Source organism: Chrysoperla carnea, chromosome 3 (genome assembly GCF_905475395.1).
Source record: "Chrysoperla carnea chromosome 3, inChrCarn1.1, whole genome shotgun sequence".
NCBI lineage: Eukaryota > Metazoa > Arthropoda > Insecta > Neuroptera > Chrysopidae > Chrysoperla > Chrysoperla carnea.
In genome coordinates this window covers 4,567,500-4,588,415 of record NC_058339.1, presented here as the reverse complement: position 1 = coordinate 4,588,415, position 20,916 = coordinate 4,567,500, and the positions used below count along the sequence as shown (strand labels likewise).

The window sequence follows — 20,916 nt, the reverse complement described above, 5'->3', positions numbered from 1 at the left end:
ATAAAAACGCAAACCTTTAACAGCTTAAATCTATTAATTTAACACCATAAAGGGGATTACAAAATTTACCTCCTTATAAAGAGAATAATAAGAGTGCATGCCTGATAAACTTTCTTAAGCGTTAAATATTATTCTTACTAAAGTATTTGTATAAAGATGTACTTTTTTTAAAGATTGTAAAAAATCTACTTGGTAAAGTGAATATAATTGTATACATGGAGGCTGTTATGATACCCTTAGGATAATTTGGGTATCAAGGTTTAAATTTAAAACAAGTGAAAAGAAACAATTGACTGAGTTAATTGTTGAAATACCATGCATAGTCAGTGTTGATTTCTTTATCACATAACACATACAAAAATGTATAGACAGTGTTGATGCGCAAATGTTTGTTTTTTTGACGTCACGTAAATAACAAAAGATATTCACTTTTAAATAGACACGCCCACAACTGATATTCCTATATAAATACATACTATAAAATTTGCACCTAATTAACGCCCTCGTGGGTAAACAGTGATGTTTACAAAAAAATGTTTCAAACAAAAGTTTTTTATTTTTTTATTAGGAACATTTTTTACATTTAAACTTTTGCTCTATCTCTAACGGTTTAGAAAATGGATCCTACGGACCCAAGACCCAATTGACCTATGATGCTCATTTACGAACTTGACCTCACTTTTTACGTCCTGAGTACGCTGTAAAAATTTCAGCTCGATATCTTTTTTCGTTTTTGAGTTATCGTGTCCACAGACGGACGGACGGACGGACGGACGGACGGACGGACGGACGGACGGACAACCGGAAATGGACTAATTGGGTGATTTTATGAACAGCTATGACAAAATTTTTTTCCTAGCATCATTATTTTTAAGCGTTACAAACTTGGGACTAAACTTAATATACTATGTATATTTCATATGCATGGTATAAAAAGACATTCAAATATTTTTTTGTATGTCTAATAAAATAAATATTTTGTTTTGATAATACTAGTGAGTGACAATCCAGTTCATGTGTTCTGTTTGTGTATTTATTAAAGATTTTTATAAATAATCATAAAATGTTATTTAGTAATTAGAAATTTAAAAAGCAAACAGTGAAAAATAACAATGGCAAATGATACAGTTTCAAAAACTTTAATATTCTTCGTAAATGGAAAAAAGGTAAGTTGTGCTAAACAAAACGAAAAAATGAAACTAGTTGAAGTCAAATCCGTTCGAAATTTTACAAAAAATCAAGTCGGTACCAAAACTTTCTACAAAAAAAAAAAACAAAAAAAAAAAAAACAATTTCTTTTGTTAAGAGCTGTTTTTGATGTTATAGGTAATTGAAGAGAATGTGGATCCAGATTGGACTTTATTATACTACTTACGAAAAAAGTGTATCCTTAACACATAGAAATAGAAAAAAACTCGCTCCCAGATGACAGATTAATTGTCATCTATGAACACAATATTTTGTGTTTTTAACGAAACTCTCATTTCAAATAATCACAATCTCTTTCATCAAATTCTCACTTCAGTTGTTCAAATTTTCCTTAACTGATTTTAACAGTAAGATTATGCGGAACAAAGTATGGATGTGGTGAAGGTGGATGCGGGGCGTGTACGGTAATGGTAACGAAATATCAAAGGAACAAAAATATTGTAATGTAAGTATCGAATCAAAACTAAATGATATGAGGTCGCCATAATTACGTCTCCGTCTAATTGAGGGTCTCTTTTGTTATCGGGCTTCGTCGCGTCGCTTCTAGGGATTATTGCTCATGCATACCATTAGGGTTAATAATTATATGGTAATATTTAATTTTTCTCATAATATAAAAACTTGCCGGGAAATTATTTATTTTTAGTTTTTCGGACTTATTTATTCTCCCTGAGAAGAAGTCAGATAAGAATATGTTACAAAAATCGGCTAATTATGAAAGAAACCGCTTAACAAATAGAAACATTTGCGCATATAATCTTTACTCGAGCTTCTAAGATCTAAGATATCCACCCATTAAGTAATATACAGGGTGCCCACAGTGACCGCTCATTAGAAGTTTGTGGAGAACCAGACAATAGAAATCTGAAAATTGGGATTCCACCATAACTGCTTGGGACTTATCCGCCTAAAATATTATCAGATCTGTGACATCTGAATGATAGTATCTTTCACGTACTCTCTTATTACTCATGGATGTAGCATGCGAAATGATTTATCAAACGAATTGTATAAGTAATTTTAGCATGCAAGATATATCCTAAATTTGTTTTAATCACGTTTCTGATATTTTCAGGCATATGCCTGTAAATGCATGTTTAGCACCGGTTTGTGCTATGCATGGTTTAGCTGTAACTACTGTAGAAGGAATAGGAAGTACAAGAAATAAACTTCATCCAGTTCAAGAACGTCTAGCTAAAGCACATGGCTCCCAATGTGGATTTTGTACACCTGGCTTTGTAATGTCAATGTATACGCTCCTACGCAATATGCCGAAACCTTCAATGCATGAAATTGAAACCGCATTTCAAGGAAATTTATGTCGATGTACTGGATATCGACCAATCATCGATGGTTATCAAACATTTTCTGAAGAATGGGAAATTAAACAACGTAAACTGTTAAATGGTCTTTGTAATATGGGTGTAAATTGTTGTAAAAATGATCCTAAACCTGAAAAATTATTTGAAACTAGTGAATTTAAACCATATGATTCTAGTCAAGAACCAATTTTTCCACCAGAACTAAAATTAAACTCAAAATATGACAATGAGTACCTTCAATTTCGAGGATCAAATACTTTATGGATTCGACCAAGATCTCTTGATGAATTAATTAATTTAAAATCAAAATATCCAACTGGAAAACTTTTAGCTGGAAATACTGAAATTGGTATTGAAAAAAAGTTTAAAAATTGTGTGTATCCAATAGTAATACATACAGCATACATTCCTGAACTCACACAAATTACGTTGCTGGAATCTGGAGTACGCGTGGGAGCTTCGACAACAATTCAAGATTTAGAAAATTTTTTAAAATCGAATAAAATTACGAGTCTTCCTGAATATAAACAACGCAATTTAAATGCAATTTTAAAAATGATGTATTATTTTGCGGGTAAACAAATTCGAAATGTGGCTTCAATTGGTGGAAATTTAATGACAAGCAGTCCAATATCTGATCTTAATCCTATACTTATGGCCATCAATGCTGAAATTGTAGTTCAGAGTTTACGGCAGGTAATGTAACTACAATAATATTTTGAAAAAAAACTTAATTATATTGGCAAAATAGAAGCAACTTACAAACTCGCCATCTGGCGATAATAATTCGTATTAATTAAAACAGGTCCGTTTACAATAGTTCCAATTTTAACTAACAGATAGCCGAATAACTATGAGTTATTCAGAGTCCCTAAGACTTTCAGAGTATTTAAAACTTATTCTTTCTTCAAATATTTTTTCCATCAGAGTACAACCTAATAAAAAAATGAAAAACGTTGCCAATTTTCAAAGATGCAACACTTTTTTCCTCATAGCTATTAAGTTTTATTGTCCTGCTAGCATTTTATGATCAAATAAAAAAATTTTATTTTAAGGGTGTTCGAAAATTAAATGTAAATGACATGTTTTTTACATCGTATCGAAAAAATTTAGTCGAATTCGATGAAGTTCTAATTTCTATACACATTCCATTCAATAACCCACAAGAATATATTTATGTTTATAAACAATCCAAACGAATTGATGACGATATTGCAATTGCAAATGTAGCAATGTTTTATGAAATTGATGTTGAAATTTTAAAAGCTAGAATAGTTTTTGGAGGAATGGCACCTGTTACCAAGATGGCTACAAAAACACAAGAATTATTAATCGGACAAAAATGGGGTAAACATATTTTAGACATCGCTTACGAAAATTTATTAGAAGATTTTCCACTAGCGCAAAATGCACCGGGTGGGATGGTTAATTATCGAAAAACTTTAATGTTAAGCTTATTTTTAAAAGGATTCTTAAAAATAAACAAACAACTTAGTGGCAAAGCTACAAACTCCAATAAAAAATATTCACTCTACGAAGCTGCTCAATATTTTACTAAAACTACACCAAGTTCTGAATTTGACACAATTGGAAAACCATTGGTCCATATGTCAGCGTTTAAACAAGTAGCTGGTACTGCAGTTTATTGTGATGATATTCCGAGCTATGAAAATGAGTTGCACTTGGCGTTTGTTTTGAGTAAACATGCAAAAGCTCGCATTCTAAACATAGACGCAAGTAACGCTTTAAATTTATCTGGCGTCCATGCATTTCTGTCGGCAAAAGATATACCGAAAGAAAAAAACAAATATGGACCAATTATTCAAGATCAACCTGTATTTGCTGATGATGTCGTGGAATATCATGGTCAAATTATCGGAGCTATTGTTGCGGAAACGCCTGAGCTGGCACGACAGGCAGTTAATATAGTTAAAATTGATTACGAATGTACAGAGAAACCAATTATAACACTTGAAGAAGCTATTGAGAGAAAAGCGTGGCAAATGGAACCGAAAATTCTTGAAAATGGTAATGTTGAGAGTGTCTTTGAAACGGATGATTATCAAATAACTGGTGAATGTAGTATTGGTGGCCAAGAACATTTTTATTTGGAACCATTATGTGCAATTGTGAATCCCAATTTAGATGACAATGAAATGGAAATCTGGTCAACAACTCAACATCCAGACGGAATATCGGTAAGATATTGATAGTGAATCGTTTAGCGAAATGATTATAACTTGCAAAGCAATCATCGCCAGTAGCTAAATTTATTCATATAAACCTTACAAAAATATACGTTGCAATCAAAATATCCATATTTAGCGAAATGTACGTCTGTTTTATGTTTTTTAATTATATTTTTTAAATAAAAATTCTTAATATATAATTTTATTTCGAGTATCGTGGTATTTATTTCAATAACTATGTTACAACTTTAGTATTCTAATTTAATACAGTTTAACTTTTTTTAGATAAGTGTTTCAAAATTATTAGACTTACCACAGAATCGAATTTATAGTCGAGTAAAACGTCTGGGTGGTGGTTTTGGTGGAAAAACATATCAAACTAATTTTAACTTCGTTTTACCAATAGCTCTAGCAGCTTACAAATTAAATCGTCCGATACGTTCAACACTTGATCGAAGTGAAAATATGAAAATTCTGGGTGGCCGTAATCCTTGTTTATATAAATATAAGGCTTCGTTTTCAAAAAGTGGCAAAATTTCTGGTATTCAAGTGGATGTTTATATGAACAGCGGATACAGTGTCGATATTACAGCAGCGGTTGGTTTTTCGGTTAATTTCCTATAGTAATTGGCTCTGGCAAGATAAAATTCAATGAACTTCTATTTTAGATTCTAATGCATGCCATGAAAGTAACAAATGCTTATTATGTACCAAATATAAAAGTGAGTGGCTATGTTTGTAAAACAAATTTACCATCAAATCAAGCATTCCGTGGTTTTGGAGCACCACAAGGTGTATTTGCAGCTGAAACAATCATTGAACATATTGCAACTGTTTTAAATCTGAATCCAATTGATATTATGTATAAGAATTTAATGGCAACTGGTTTAAAAACTATTTATCAAGAAGTTGTTACACATTGTTCAGTATTAGAATGTTTAAATGAATGTGTTCAAATGTCCAATTTTTATATTCGTAAAAAAGATATTGAACGCTTTAACGGGTACGCACTCTCTTTAAAATTTATGACCTACATCCATTCTTGAACCTTCGTTCGATGACCTGTAGCACGACCGTCATACAATCGTGACCATTACAAGACTACAAACTGGACACAACTGTCTACAAAGGCAATTACAAAATCAAAATCAACGTGAAAAATAATGCAAACACGGCTATGATTGCTTGTAATAATTAACGCTGTACAATTAATTGATTCTGATCATTGATAACTTTTGATTATTGTTCATAGATGGAAAATTTGGAACAAAAATATTAAATACAATTTTATTACCCTTCCTTCATTATACTTGTTATTCAATAATAATATAATATAGTTTATAACGAAAGGAACATAGTTCATACCGGGTGTCTCACGGTACCTCTCGTTGTTTTGTTAAAAATAAAATTAATTAAAATTATTTTCGTAATGAACACCGATCTGTTAACCAATCGAAATTGGTATCGGAAGACGGATAATTTAATAAAAAATATGGATGAAGGTCAATTTTATACCGTCTCCTTTACTAATTCGAAAATAATATAATTTTAGTGAAAACGAATGGAAAAAACGTGGCATTAGTATAACACCATTACTATATTCAATTGGCTTCGAATATCAGTCTTTAAATCAAGGAGCAGCGTTGGTACACATTTACATCGATGGTTCTGTGTTGGTATACCATGGTGGTGTAGAAATGGGTCAAGGTTTACATATAAAAATGATTCAAGTTGCTAGTCGTGAGTTAAATATTGACCCAAAACATATTTATATACAAGAAACTAATACGACCAGTGTACCAAATTCAACTACCACAGGGGCTAGTCTCAGTACCGATTTATATGGTTTTGCTGTTTTGGTAAGTTGCTTTTTTATACCATGTATATGAAATATATCAAGGTATACTAATTTTAGTCCTAAGTTTGTAGCGCTTAAAATAAAATATTTTTTTATTTCATAGGAGGCTTGTCAAACATTAAATGAACGCCTAAAACCTTACAGAACTAAAAATTCAAATGGCACTTGGATAGATTGGGTAAATGATGCATATACAGATCGTGTTTCATTATCAGCAACTGGATTTTATAAGATTGATGGCAAGGCACCGTTCTATTGGTCTCAAGGTGCTGCATGCTCTGAAGTGGAAATCGATTGTCTAACCGGTAATCATAAATTATTACGCACGGATATTGTGATGGACGTTGGTGAAAGTTTGAATCCAGCTATTGATGTTGGACAAATTGAAGGTGGATTTATGCAAGGCTATGGATTGTATACAATTGAAGAGAAAGTGTTTACACCGGATGGTGCACTCTTAACATTTGGACCAAGTACTTATAAAATTCCATCATTATCAAACATTCCGCGAGAATTTAATGTAACATTGATTAAGGGTGGACCAAATTTAACAGCTGTATACTCTTCAAAGGTAAGTGGAAAGGTTTCCACAAGGTAAAACCCTTGTGGAAATAAATCTGTACTGGAACTCAAATATAGTTTTACTTCACATATTCTTTTTCTGAATGTCAAAGTATTCTTCTATTAGAGTTCCAGAACAGATTTATTTCCACAATCTAGTCTTATTGACTAGACTAAGTTGTTATTTAATATGATTGTTTTATAGGCCATTGGAGAACCACCATTGTGTTTAGCCGCATCAGTATTTTTTGCAATTAAAGATGCCGTGAAATCATCGAGAATTGTAAATAATATCAATTCAATATTCCAATTGAATGCACCAGCAACATGTGAACAGATCAGATTAGCTTGTCAAGATCAAATTACATCTAAGATTATATCATAAAACTTTAACTAACTGTATTTTAAATCAGGGTTGTGCATATTTACTATTTTATGTCGCATATAAATTAACAGACCGGTGTTTCAAAAAAAAAAAAGTGTCAAAAATTTTTTTAATGATTCCAATTTATCAAAATATTGTTTTATTTTACTAACAATTTTTGTATACTAATACTAGTCGTATAAAGGAATATATAAAATAGCCATCCTTTTCAAAATGATTCTTTTTATATATTACTAGAGTGATACCCACCCGCTTCGCTGGGTTTAAAAGTAAAGATTGATACAGATTGTTCTCGCTTATCTCCTTTCTATAACACTCGAAATAATGGTAAGGATTGTTTTACACAGGTAAAATATATGTATGGTTTTTTATTTTTTTAAATGTGTAACAGTCGTAATTATTCATTGAATATATCAGAAAAGATGGCCGTGAAATATTTTATATTGACTATTTTTACAGAAATCTGTAATTTATGGTAATGTCAAATGACTACTTTTACAGAAATCTGTAATTTATGGTAATATCAAATTAAATTAGTTTTTAATTTTTTTTTTTTTTTATAGTATATCTTTATACATTATATCTTATGCGTTATTCTGAAGTATGAGCTATATTGCTGTAGAGTTTCATTAAAAACCATTCGCTAGTTTTAGCGTGAAAGCGTAACAAACAAACAACCATGCTTACTTTCGCATTTATAATATATAGAGATTTAAAATCGGTAACCTTTCGGGGGGGGGGGAATAATATAGAGAGGAAATTGTTAATGTGGCGACTTATGTATCGACGCACAGAAAATTTAAGAAAGAATTTTTGGAAATTCATTCACTGAAATGGTGAAATAGGGGATGGTCCATCGGCTCATAAAATACTCGTCAAACCGTTCTTTTGTCTGGATGTAATGGCAACTTTTGGATCTCTTCAGATTGCTCTTCAGACCAAATCCATAAACAAAATTTTTATCGAAAACAATGGATTTTCGCCAAGCTTTTCAAGGGATTGAAAAAAGTACGTTTTAATGAGCCACTTATTAGTTTTGCGTATTTTTTAATTATTGTTTTTGTTTAATATTTTTTAATAAAGCTTCTTTACACTTGCAGAAACATTAATATTGACAATCACAATTGTAATTTTAAGGTCAACCGATTTATAAGAAAGCAGCATTCTTTTTCTTTCATTAATGTTTGAATAGAGTCTTATAAAATTATGAAAAGTATTTATTTAGATGACACCCGTTGAAAGTGAACATTGAAAATTAATAGGTATGTACATATGTGACATGTTACGCTGATTTGTATACCCTACCTGGTGGAAATATTCAAATTGTATGTATGATTCATGAGGTTTTTGAATAAATAGTTTCTTTACACCCGAGATTTCTAAATAAGTTTTCATTCGGATTTCAAAGGAACTTTCAAGAAACGTTTCAGGTTTTTATCAATACAGGCTTCGCTACGGTTGTACTCGAGTACGTAGTTTTAAAACACCAATACTAATCGACATTACCAGGGAGGAGGTACTATATAGTCTAAAAGATGATATAAGAACGACCTTTATCCGTCTGATGATCAGATGAGACATATTTTTATCCTATATATATGAAATATATATCAAGGTATACTAATTTTAGTCCCAAGATTGTAACGCTTAGAAAAATTGATGATACGAACAAAATTTCCTGTTATCTGTCCGTCTATCCGTAGACACGATAACTCAAAAACGAAAAGAGATATAAAACTATTTATTTGTTTTTCTCTGATCAGTATTTATTTAACTCAGTCGGGTTTTTTGAATTTTTGAATTTATTTTTTTTTATTTCAATGTCAAATGTTTCTTTTATTTTATTAATTAGGTATTAATTACGTTTGTATAAACAGATGTTATAACTTAAAAACAAGTTTGTTTTCATACATTTTTTCGAAAATATTCTTTATAATTCTTGATGTTTTATTAAAGTTTTTTAACTTTCGATAATTTAGTGTTAAAACAAATAATTGACTGTGTTAATTGTTGAAATATCTTATAAGCCCATCCGATAAATGAAATTTCCAATTCAGTAGAATTTTCTTTTGTAAAGCAAGTGGGTGCTTTAAACCATTTTTGTGAATTTCCAGGGGGGAGCAGCTGCCCCTACCTGCCTCCTTGACGACGCCCAATCGTGGTACTGCCAAAGCAACATGGAACGATGGAGAATCGCCATAAATAAAAACAATAAAACTTTATATTAATAATTTTTGCCCATTATATAACATAAGAAGAGTTTAAATGTTTTGCATATTAGTGCAATGGTCTTTAACATTATCAGTTTTTATTTTTGTTTGATATTTTTTTGTTTGTTTAAATATTACACTATTAATGATTAAAATAACTGTTAAGGGTTAAGGGTTATTTTTAATTGAAATAAAGCAGTTGTGATTTTGAAATACAACTTTTCATTATTTATTATTTATTGACCACACTTGAAACATTTATCTAAATTACTATATTATAAAAATTTCAAAAATCAACAGTATTTTGGTTCATAAATAAATCATTTTGGTTGTAATTAATAGACGAAGAAACGAAGGAATTAAGTTCGAAAAAATTTGAGGAGTAGGTCGGATTTGAATGCGATTTTCGGCGTTCATATTAAATTCACAATTCGGTTAATAGTGATGAAAATATGATTTCAAACTTGTTACACGAAGGTTTTTTTGGTCGCTGAACAAGAAGATCGTGACGGAATTGGTCTCAGAGGTACCTGGTGTGTATCCCCGTCGCCTCCAGGAATTTTCGACAAATTCGTCATGCAATCAGTCCAAATTCGTTACTTGGGGGGTTTTTGGTATCGCCGAAATCGAATATCGCGACAGAACCGTTGCAGCCAGCACCTCTGAGACAAATTCTGTCCAGTGTTCGTGTTCAGCGATCCCAAAGACACCTAGTAACGAGTTTGGACTGATTCTATGACGTTATATGACGAATTTCTCGAAAACTCCAGGAGACGCCAGGGATACTCCACTAGACGACGAGAAACCGTTTACCCTGAGCATCAGGTACCTTTGAAACCAATATTGTCACAATATTCGTGTTCAGCGACCCCAAAAACACCCGGGTAAAAAGTTTGGAATTATATTTTCATCACTCTTAATCGAATTGTGAATTTAATATTACTTAACATATTTTTAATTTTTTATAAATCAGACTATGCCACAAACTTTCTTTACTCTCTAACGAATCGAATGCCGAAAACCGCATTCAAATTCGAATTTTTAATCAAATTTTTCGAACTTTGATCACTTAAGCGGACGATCCAATTCGGATACTCTGTATTTTTGCTGACAATGAGATAATTTTATTAAAGATTTATTATTTTTTATAATTCAACTTATCTTTATTCATATCCCTACTTTTAAATTAAAAAAATAAAATGATATTAGTGAATTATTAATTTTATTCATTAATAAAAATATCTACTAAACTAGTTAGGTTTGTTATTATATAATGTTTATACAATTTTTTTTAGTAGTTTCTGTAGGTATTCAATCAGACAAATTTTTAAGTTCATCTTATTTTCGCTATGCGACTACTTCAATAATAGACACGCCGAAACAAAACCCCCAACCAAGGTAGCAAACACATGTGCAAATGTTATAATTTGTTTATGAATATTATCAATGAATAATTAATTAATAGTGTGATATTCATCTCAAAGTGTGTTGGCTCTACACCTCTAACAACAATGAGTGTTTTGTGAGTTATATAAAGAAAATAAATTGTTTTTCAAACAACTTTTATGTTCATGAAAATTAATTAATGTTATTGTCAATGAATAAATAATTACATTTTGTAACATTCTTTGGATAGTGTGAACAAAGTCGATTTGTTTTGTGTGATAAAGAGTGTTCATAACAAAAAATTGACACAACTATGGAAATCAGTAATAAATTGATATTTTTTGTAAACGGGAAAAAGGTAAGCTTAATTTTTAATGATTTTGTTTTTTTTTTTTGTTTTAACAAATAGTTTTAATCATATTAAAGTTCATCAAGGTGAACTGTTTTTTTATTCGCCAACGCTAACACTCATTTACTGTTACTGTTAGAAACTTAATTTTTTTAATTTAATCGAAAATAGTTAAGACATGAAGCAAGGGAAAAATATAGATTATTTACAACTCTGTTATCGTTTTAAACAATGGACGAAGAAACGAAAGCACAAAAAATGATCGAAATCCGAAAAATTTGAGCAGTAAGTCGGATTTGAATGCGGTTTTCGACCTTCGATTCTTTATATAGCGTTAGGAAATTTTGTGGCCTAGTCTGATTTATAAAAAATCAAAAATATGCAATTAGTATAATTAATATGCATTTTAAATTGAACGTTAATATTAAATTCACAATTCGGTTAATAGTGATGAAAATGATTTCAAACTTGTTACACGGGGGTTTTTGGTGCTCAAGGTATCACTAATATTTATATAATTTTTAACAGGTAATTGAAGAAAATGTGAAACCGGAATGGACATTACTATATTATTTACGAAATAAATGTATCCTTTATAAGATTCAGATTCATCTGGAAACTATCAATAAATTGTAAATAAGTCACCAATTTTATTTGCTCAAATTTTGTTTCCCATATGGATTGCGTTTTTCTATTTTGTATGAGAGTATTGTCGAAGCATATTTTGGCGAACAATTTTTTAATGAAAAAACTCATACTTATGTTATGAAATAAATTCCTTAATATAATATCTAGTAAATCTATGTGGAACTAAATTAGGCTGCGGAGAAGGGGGATGTGGAGCTTGTACGGTGATGATTTCAAAATATCACAAAAATCGCCATAGTGGAAACGTCATGTATCCTTTTTGTAAAAAATAAACTCTTAGAAGTTTCTATAAAAAAAAAGGTAAAAATCGCACGTATATAGTGTGTCGTATTTAAGATGGATTTTTAAGCTTTTAATTTTCCGTTTACGAAATAATATAGAGAAAACTTTAAAAAAAAATCACCCCTCATTTTTCTTCCCTTTTTTTCTTAATAATAATTTCAAAGCCACTTAGCAGTGAATGCATGCTTAGCACCGGTTTGTGCTATGCATGGTTTAGCTGTAACAACTGTAGAAGGAATAGGAAGTACAAAAACAAAACTTCATCCAGTACAAGAACGTATTGCAAAAGCGCATGGTTCTCAATGCGGATTTTGTACACCTGGTATTGTAATGTCAATGTACTCCTTACTTCGAAATATGCCAAAACCATCAATTCACGATTTAGAAGTAGCATTCCAAGGAAATTTATGTCGTTGTACTGGATATCGTCCGATAATTGAAGCCTATAAAACATTTGTTGATGGTGATAGTTACGGTTAGTTGTGCTATTTTTTTAATTCGGTCTTTTAAGACGTACAAAAATCGGCTAATTAAAGAAAATGAAATAAACCGCTCACTTTTTGGTCAAAAACTGGTGGAATGTGTTTCTTACGTGTCAAATATCATTCGTAAATCTTGAGTAAGTTGCGTAAATGTTTCTATTTGTTAATAAACAATTAATTGTTACTTCAATTAAATGATCAATGTAAAAACTTAAATAAATAATAAATAGGCAACTTGTACTAAGTATATGCGAGTGTCTGTCAAATAATTGAAAAACTGTTATACACTTATAACATATATGCAACACAAGTTGCCAATTAATTTTTTAGGTCAACTTTATACATGTGTTGTTTCATTTAATAATTTATCGTGAGAAAAAAGTGAGCAGTTTATTTCATTTTTCTTAATTAGTCGATTTTTGTAACATCTTTTACTGTACTATATTTATAGTAAATATTTAAATCCATCCTAATAGTACATGAACCAGGTAAATATTTGGTCAATTATTTCCTCTCGAGCGATTATTAGTGGAATGCATCAGGGAATAGCATAATAAAGCCTCGTGAATCTTAGTTGCGGTTTTGTGGAGAGGGAGGGGTGAGTGGAAGTAGCTTAAAGCATCAGCCGATGGTCTTTGCACCGAGATACAGCCAGCTGACATACATATTTATGCTAACGTTCACGAGGTATATTTTGATGCATTCCACTAATTATCGTTTTGAGAGGAACTCGGTCATCTGTCACTGGCTCATGGACTATAATTTTGGTAAAAATAAACTTTGTCAGGTTATCAAAATGGAAATGGTGTGACATCAAATGGTACTTGTCCAATGGGAAAAAATTGTTGCAAAAATCGAGATATAAAGGATGATGAATATGACAATCATTTATTTGATAAATCCGAATTCATACCGTACGATCATACCCAAGAACCAATTTTCCCACCTGAATTAAAAGTAAACAACGTTTACAATGATCAATATTTAAGATTTGAAAGTGAAAATATTATTTGGTATCGACCACAAACCTTGGAACAATTACTCGAAATAAAAGTAAAACATCCACAAGCAAAATTGGTAATTGGCAACACTGAGATTGGTATTGAAATAAAAAACAATTCGAATTTATATCCAATTATAATCCATGCAACGGAAATTCAAGAATTAAATACTGTGATACAAACTAAGACAGGTATTGAAATTGGTGCAGCAACATCGTTACAAGATCTCGAAACAATTTTACGTGATCTAATTATCAAATTACCAAATTCACAAACTAAATTATACAAAACAATTGTAAATATGCTGCATTGGTTTGCAAGCAAACAGATACGAAATGTTGGATCTATAGGTGAGTAACAAATTTTACGTTTCTTTATACACCCCCTTGCTCACTCTCGCTACACCACTGAGCCGAGGGTGGCAAACATGAGATCTGAGACATTCTTTACTTGCTCCCGGCAAGCGGCAACAGTTGTTTTGCACAGTGGGCAGAAAGTTGTCACTTTCTGCACGGAGGTGAGAAAAATTATTGAACTTAATGGAATTTTCACTTTGTTTGCAGGTGGTAATTTGATGAATTCCAGTCCAATATCTGATTTAAATCCAATATTCGCTGCTGCAAATATTATTTTACATGTAATATGTTGTAAAACAAAAAGAAAACGTGATATTATTGTTAATGAACATTTTTTTACGGGCTATCGGAAAAATTTAGTTGAAAACAGTGAAATTCTAATTGCAATTACTTTACCATTTTCAACAGACAATCAATTTTATTATGCTGCCAAACAATCAAAGCGGAAAGATGATGATATAGCAATTGTAAATATGGCATTATTTTTAGAATTAAAATCGAACGTAATCAAAGATATTCGATTATTTTTTGGTGGAATGGCACCAATAACAGTAGCTGCATTAACTACAAGAAAAAATCTAATCGGAAAAATATGGAATGACGATATTATTGATGTAGCATTTACATCATTATTAAATGATCTACCTTTAGTGTTGAATGCTCCAGGTGGTATGATTCAATATCGAAGGACCTTAACTCTCAGTTTATTTTTTAAAGCATACATGCAAATAATAAACGAATTGAATGGTCCTTGTGAAAATGAACAGGATAATGTAACTGTTTTTAATCGTATGAGTAGTGTGCAATGTTTTACAAAATCCAAAACCAATGATCCTGTTGGTAAACCTGTTGTGCATAGAGCAGCATTTAAACAAGCAACAGGTAATGAAAACTTTAAATTGCTTTCACAATCATCTTATTGCTACACTTTTGTAAACACCTATTTAGTTCCTAAATCACTAAGCATCCCTGCTCAAATATACAGGGTGGACCATTTAGTCAGATCAATGAATGTTTTTACTCGGGAATCCTCAATAACAGCTCCGATTTTGATTTTTTTTTTTTCAAAATGATTCTTTTTGAATATTATTTAAAATCAGAAACATTTCAAACGGGAGAAATAACCTTGAAAGGGAATAGGCAATGTCGCGACTGATATATCGACGCTCAGCTTAAATCGTTAATGATAGAAGTTTGAAATTTCGAGAAGATATTGATTTCGTACAGTAGATGTCACATAAGAGAGGATTTTTCGACGAAATTCATCCCCTAAAAGTCATTTTTGAGTTAATTACAAAACGATTTATTAGCCATAATAGATTAAAATGGTCCACAAAAAATTCCAAGAAAATTGTTGGTGCCTACTATCTCTTCTTATTAAAATTATCATTAATCATTTCTGTTTGCATATCAACAGGTGAAGCAGTTTATTGTGACGACATCGAAAGGACTGAAAATGAATTATATTTGGCTCACGTATTGAGTTCACGATCTCATGCTAAAATAATATCAATCGATTATTCCCAAATATTTAAAATTGAAGGAGTAGTTGCATTTTTTTCAGAAAAAGATTTACCGAATGATCGAAATAAATTTGGCACAGTATATCAAGATCAAGATTTATTTGCCAGAGATGAAGTGTTCTGCTATGGTCAAATTATTGGTGTAGTTATTGGGAAAACGAAAGAAATTGCCAAAAAAGCGGCTCAATTAGTACAAATTGAATATGATGATTTGCCAAGTGTGATTACAATTGATGAAGCAATTGTTGCTAAGTCTTATTTTCCAGGATATCCAAAATATATGGAACGGGGTAATCCCGATCAAGTTTTCCAAAATGTTGATCATATTATTCATAAGCAATTTCGATTAAGTGGTCAAGATCAGTTTTACCTAGAAACTCATTGTGCATTGGCAATGCCTGTTAAAGAAGATGATGAAATGGTAATTTATTCTTCAACTCAAGATCCTATGCAAACTAGCGTAAGTACATCTTAAAATTATACGAAAATAAAACTTGTAGGTATTAAAATATTAAAACACAAGAAAACCCCAGAAAAATTTTGGATACGTAACCCTAAACTTGCACTTGAAACATATGTCAGAAGATTCTCCATTAAATTACCTTTTCTTTAAAGCCTTTTCCAAACTGAGCTGATTTTGAATATCATCGCCAATTTTTAGTTTTTCGGGTACGAAAAACCATAAACTCTCACTTTGGAAGATAGCTTAGAATACTCTCCATTAAATTATTATTCCAACGAAACAAATAAATCAAAATCGGTTCATTCGTAGCCGATGCCACAGACAGACAGACAGACAAACACACATAGGAAAAATTTCTCTTCTCCAACGTTTCCTGTTCTTTCAACCAAATGTGTTTCGCCAAGTCCCTAGTTTTCTATTTGCGGAACTCGACTTAAAGAATGTACCGAGCTCAAAATATGCATGGGGGGAGAGTGTTGATCACCACAGTCAATAAATTTAAAACCATTAAAATTTTTATTTTATTTTTAGAGGCTTGTTGCCAAAATTTTGGATATACCACTCAATCGTGTAGTTACTAAAGTGAAACGAATGGGGGGTGCATTTGGTGGTAAAGAAACTGCATGCTTTTATACATCGTTACCATGCGCATTAGCTGCATACAAACTAAACCGTCCTGTACGATGTATGCTGGATCGTGATGAAGATATGCTGATCACTGGCGGAAGAAATCCATTTCTTTTTGATTATAAAGTTGGTTTTAATTCACATGGAAAAATAGAGGCTGTTGAACTTTTAATTTATACAAATGCTGGACATTGTTTTGATTTATCTGGAGAAGTACGTGCGTAAATTAGTCACTCATACCCGACTATTTGTAAAAGCTTTGAGGCACTTGAAAAATAATTAGGCATGTAGAGTAGATGAGGCGTTCCTATTCATTTTTGATATTTTAAATTGAGCGCCTCAAGCTTATACAAGTATGAGTGACTCATAGATAAAATTATTTTCTACTTTTTAGTACAATAAAAGCTTGTCCCTTAAAAAGTTATTAAAAGTTTTTTTATTATAATTTCTTAACAGGTTTTAGTTCGTTCTATGTTTCATGTGTTCAATGCGTATAAAGTGCCTAATTATAAAATAAATGGTTATCTTTGTCGTACAAACTTACCATCGAATACAGCATTTCGTGGATTTGGAGCACCACAAGCTATTTATGCTGCCGAATATATGATACGTTTCATTGCAGAATATTTAAAAAAAGATGTTCTTGAAATTATGAATATCAATTTATGTACAGAAAATTATATAATGCCATATGGACAAATTTTGGAAAATTGTACGTTACAAAAGTGTATCGATGAATGTCTCGACTTTTCTAATTTTTGTCAAAGAAAGGTTGCTGTGGAACAGTTTAATAAGTAAGTTCATTTAGTCATTGACTCTTGTAATATTCTAAATGAACATTCATTTCAGAAAGAACAAATGGAAAAAACGCGGTATTGCTTTTATGCCTTGTATGTTTGGGGTTGGCTACGATGCACCATTTTTAAATCAAGCTGGTGCATTGATACATGTCTATGTGGATGGTTCTGTTTCGTTATTTCATGGTGGAACAGAAATGGGTCAAGGATTACATACTAAAATGATTCAAATTGCAAGCAAAGTTTTGGAAATACCAATTTCAATGATTCACATTGCAGAAACCGCCACTGATAAAGTACCCAATACTATTTCAACTGCTGCAAGTTCTAGTTCAGATTTAAATGGAATGGCTGTTGTAGTAAGTATTCATGAATGTAACTTCCAAAAGAAAATGTGAACTTAGAGACTTAACAGTCTTCAAAAATAAACAGAGAGTAGAGAACGATAGACCTAACTAAAAAGTTTGAGTACTTTTCTATCCAAATGAATCGAAAATCAATCAGAATGAATCGGAAATCTGTTTTCGATTAAGTAAAAAACTATGTCGAGTCGTCGCGCGATAACTTATGTATTTACAAATATAATACATATTTTATCTTTTCATTCAATGGAAAAATCATAAAATTCGATTGAAAAATGACTTCTTAAAAATAACTAAAACTTTACTAAATTTTATAGAATGCTTGTCAAGTGATACGAAATCGAATAGAACCGTTTAAAGAAGCCAATCCAAAAGGACAATGGAGTGATTGGGTAAATTCAGCATTTATGGCTCGTGTTAGTTTATCCGCAACGGGATATTATAGAACACCTGGTTTGCAACCTTTTAATTGGGATAATGAAATAGCACGACCATACAATTATATCAGTTATGGTGCAGGTTGTTCGGAAGTGGAAATTGATTGTTTAACAGGCGATCATAGAGTGTTACGTACGGATATTGTTATGGACTTGGGAGAAAGTTTAAATCCAGCTATTGATATTGGACAAATTGAGGGTGCCTTTCTACAAGGATATGGGTTGTTTACAATGGAAGAACTGTTATATACACCGATGGGTCGTATGCTTACACGAGGACCAAGTAATTATAAAATACCATCGTTTTCTGATATACCCCTTCAATTTAATGTAACCGTTTTGAAAGGTCAAGCAAATCCTCGAGCTGTCTATTCGTCTAAGGTAATTTATTAATAAGATATATAAGAATGGATTTTAGTTGACTTACTTAGTAACATTTCGCTAAATATCGATATTTCGATTACAACTCGAACTGGTATGTGTAATTTTTGTGTCCATAAGTTGGTGATTGTAACCAGGAGTCATAATTACAATAATATTTAATCATAATTCGGGTATAACAGAAGAAATAAGGCTAATTTCTATTTTAACTTGGATCACCCTGTATATCATCACATATACTACCTATTTACGAAGAGAAACTTTTTTTTTTTTAATTTTAGGCAGTGGGTGAACCACCTTTACTTACATCACCGTCAGTATTTTTTGCAATTCGGGAAGCAATTAAAGCAGCTCGTCAAGAATTTGGATTGGCTAATACAAATTTCGTATTTAATGCACCAGCAACCGTGGAAAGAATTCGCATGGCGTGTTCAGATCATATAACATCAAAGGTTGTAATTATTCTTAGTGTCACCAAAATATATTTTTGTCAGTTTTTTCTGGAAAATTTTCATCTTCAAGAAACTTTACCACTTTTTAAATAGAGAAAGAAGTTACATAAATTCTTCAATTGTAAAATACATGAAAAATCAATTTAAAAACTAATTTTCTTTATTGTTTTTCAGGTACCTAATTCGAAGGAAAAGGATACAAAACCATGGAATTTAATTCATTTGTAGTGTAGAGTTTTTTTCAAATATAATCTGTAATATACTATAATATTTTTCATCAATTTATTTCCTGGTCCGGGAGGTAGCGTTGCATTTTAGGTAGTGTTTTTACGCCGATCATTATCATGTTTTTCAATAGTTTTATTGGATTTATATCCTCCTTAAAACTAACGATTAAAATGATGATGGAATAATAATCAATAAATAATAATAATGATTTAAGGCAAAAAGTATTGTTCTTATATATGCTTGAAGTTCGAGTTTAGGGTTCCGTACCCTAAAAGTTTGTCGGGGATTTTTTAAATTTTGTAAATTTCATTTGTTATCCATTCGATAACAGGTCGACTAGAAATTTCGAATGTTTTTTCCATTATGGTGCACTTTTTCTTGGAATCATCCTAATAATAAAATTATGTATCTTTATTGCAAACATTTGAAGAGGAATAATAACAAACAGAATAATAGCACAAATGAAAAATACAGACTTCTAATCTTCAAAGTAAATCATATCAATTAAGATGCAAGCACCCAATAAAGTGGCTTTAGTATTCACATCCAGATCCAATGGGAATTTAATACCAAAATTATCTGCATCAGTGAAAAGTTCTTGCATTAGACCAGACCATTGTTTATTTATTTCGCCAATTTGTCTGGAACCATCAGCAGACATCACTTTAAATTTTACATCACCACAACAAGAGAATGTACACATTGGTCCTTCAATTTTTGCTACAGTCACTCCAGCTGGATTATTCACTGAGAACGACGGAACACATAGGGTACAATTCTCTTGAACACTCCCGATAACAGTATCGTTTGGGAATAATACTTCAAGACGAGCAAGGCACCATGCAAAGGGGCGATTTAAACGCATCACCACTTTACGAGAATTATCCAATATTCGCATTTTAAATGATCGGGAACTACCAAAACATAAACGTGTACAAAAATCAGTTTCTTCTTCTACGTCATATAATTGTTGTCCTAACGAATTAAATATGGCATATTTATTACACGTTTCAAAACCAGTTAAAACCTCGCCTAATTCAATCTTTTGATGCATTAATAGAAGATCGATCGTTGTTAAATACTCAAGTCCTGGAGAGCAATTTTTAGATATTCGGGGTGCTCGCATCCAATTTGCTACAGTAATTGGTGGTGCCATAACTGGACCTGGTGACCAAATCCAATTTGAGGATGGTGCATTTATAAAAATACTTCCAAAATATTTTTAAAAATTGTTCGAATATAAGTTGTCATGTAAAAACACATCAATCATTATATGACATTCCAAAATATGGCAGGCCATACATACCATTTATTACTTGTAGCATAAGAAATCCGTGTAAGTGCAGTTTTACTGCCACGGGCTCCCCATTTAATACCAAAATTTGGTATACAGGGTAGGTTAGGTTAG

The 20,916-nt window shown here is 31.4% G+C and overlaps 3 protein-coding genes across 3 annotated transcripts; 2 read left to right on the top strand and 1 right to left on the bottom strand.

The window, feature by feature from the left end:
- Positions 1 to 1,110: 1,110 nt before the first annotated feature.
- On the top strand, positions 1,111 to 7,617 carry LOC123296899 (xanthine dehydrogenase-like). Its single transcript, XM_044878598.1, has 10 exons — positions 1,111 to 1,166; positions 1,327 to 1,384; positions 1,558 to 1,654; positions 2,285 to 3,227; positions 3,587 to 4,729; positions 5,006 to 5,317; positions 5,389 to 5,723; positions 6,273 to 6,579; positions 6,682 to 7,149; positions 7,345 to 7,617. The coding sequence occupies exons 1-10, from the start codon at positions 1,113 to 1,115 to the stop codon at positions 7,522 to 7,524; spliced, it is 3,897 nt and encodes a 1,298-aa protein (XP_044734533.1). The 5' UTR covers positions 1,111 to 1,112; the 3' UTR covers positions 7,525 to 7,617.
- A 3,735-nt stretch (positions 7,618 to 11,352) lies between these two features.
- On the top strand, positions 11,353 to 19,521 carry LOC123296898 (xanthine dehydrogenase-like). Its single transcript, XM_044878597.1, has 13 exons — positions 11,353 to 11,478; positions 11,998 to 12,055; positions 12,265 to 12,367; positions 12,564 to 12,874; positions 13,669 to 14,232; positions 14,446 to 15,120; positions 15,656 to 16,221; positions 16,756 to 17,064; positions 17,308 to 17,645; positions 17,701 to 18,007; positions 18,328 to 18,828; positions 19,110 to 19,280; positions 19,455 to 19,521. The coding sequence occupies exons 1-13, from the start codon at positions 11,434 to 11,436 to the stop codon at positions 19,506 to 19,508; spliced, it is 4,002 nt and encodes a 1,333-aa protein (XP_044734532.1). The 5' UTR covers positions 11,353 to 11,433; the 3' UTR covers positions 19,509 to 19,521.
- Positions 19,522 to 19,986: 465 nt separating this feature from the next.
- LOC123294986 (phospholipid scramblase 2-like) lies at positions 19,987 to 20,664 on the bottom strand. Its single transcript, XM_044876175.1, has one exon. The coding sequence runs from the start codon at positions 20,662 to 20,664 to the stop codon at positions 19,987 to 19,989; it is 678 nt and encodes a 225-aa protein (XP_044732110.1).
- Between the last annotated feature and the right edge of the window lie 252 nt (positions 20,665 to 20,916).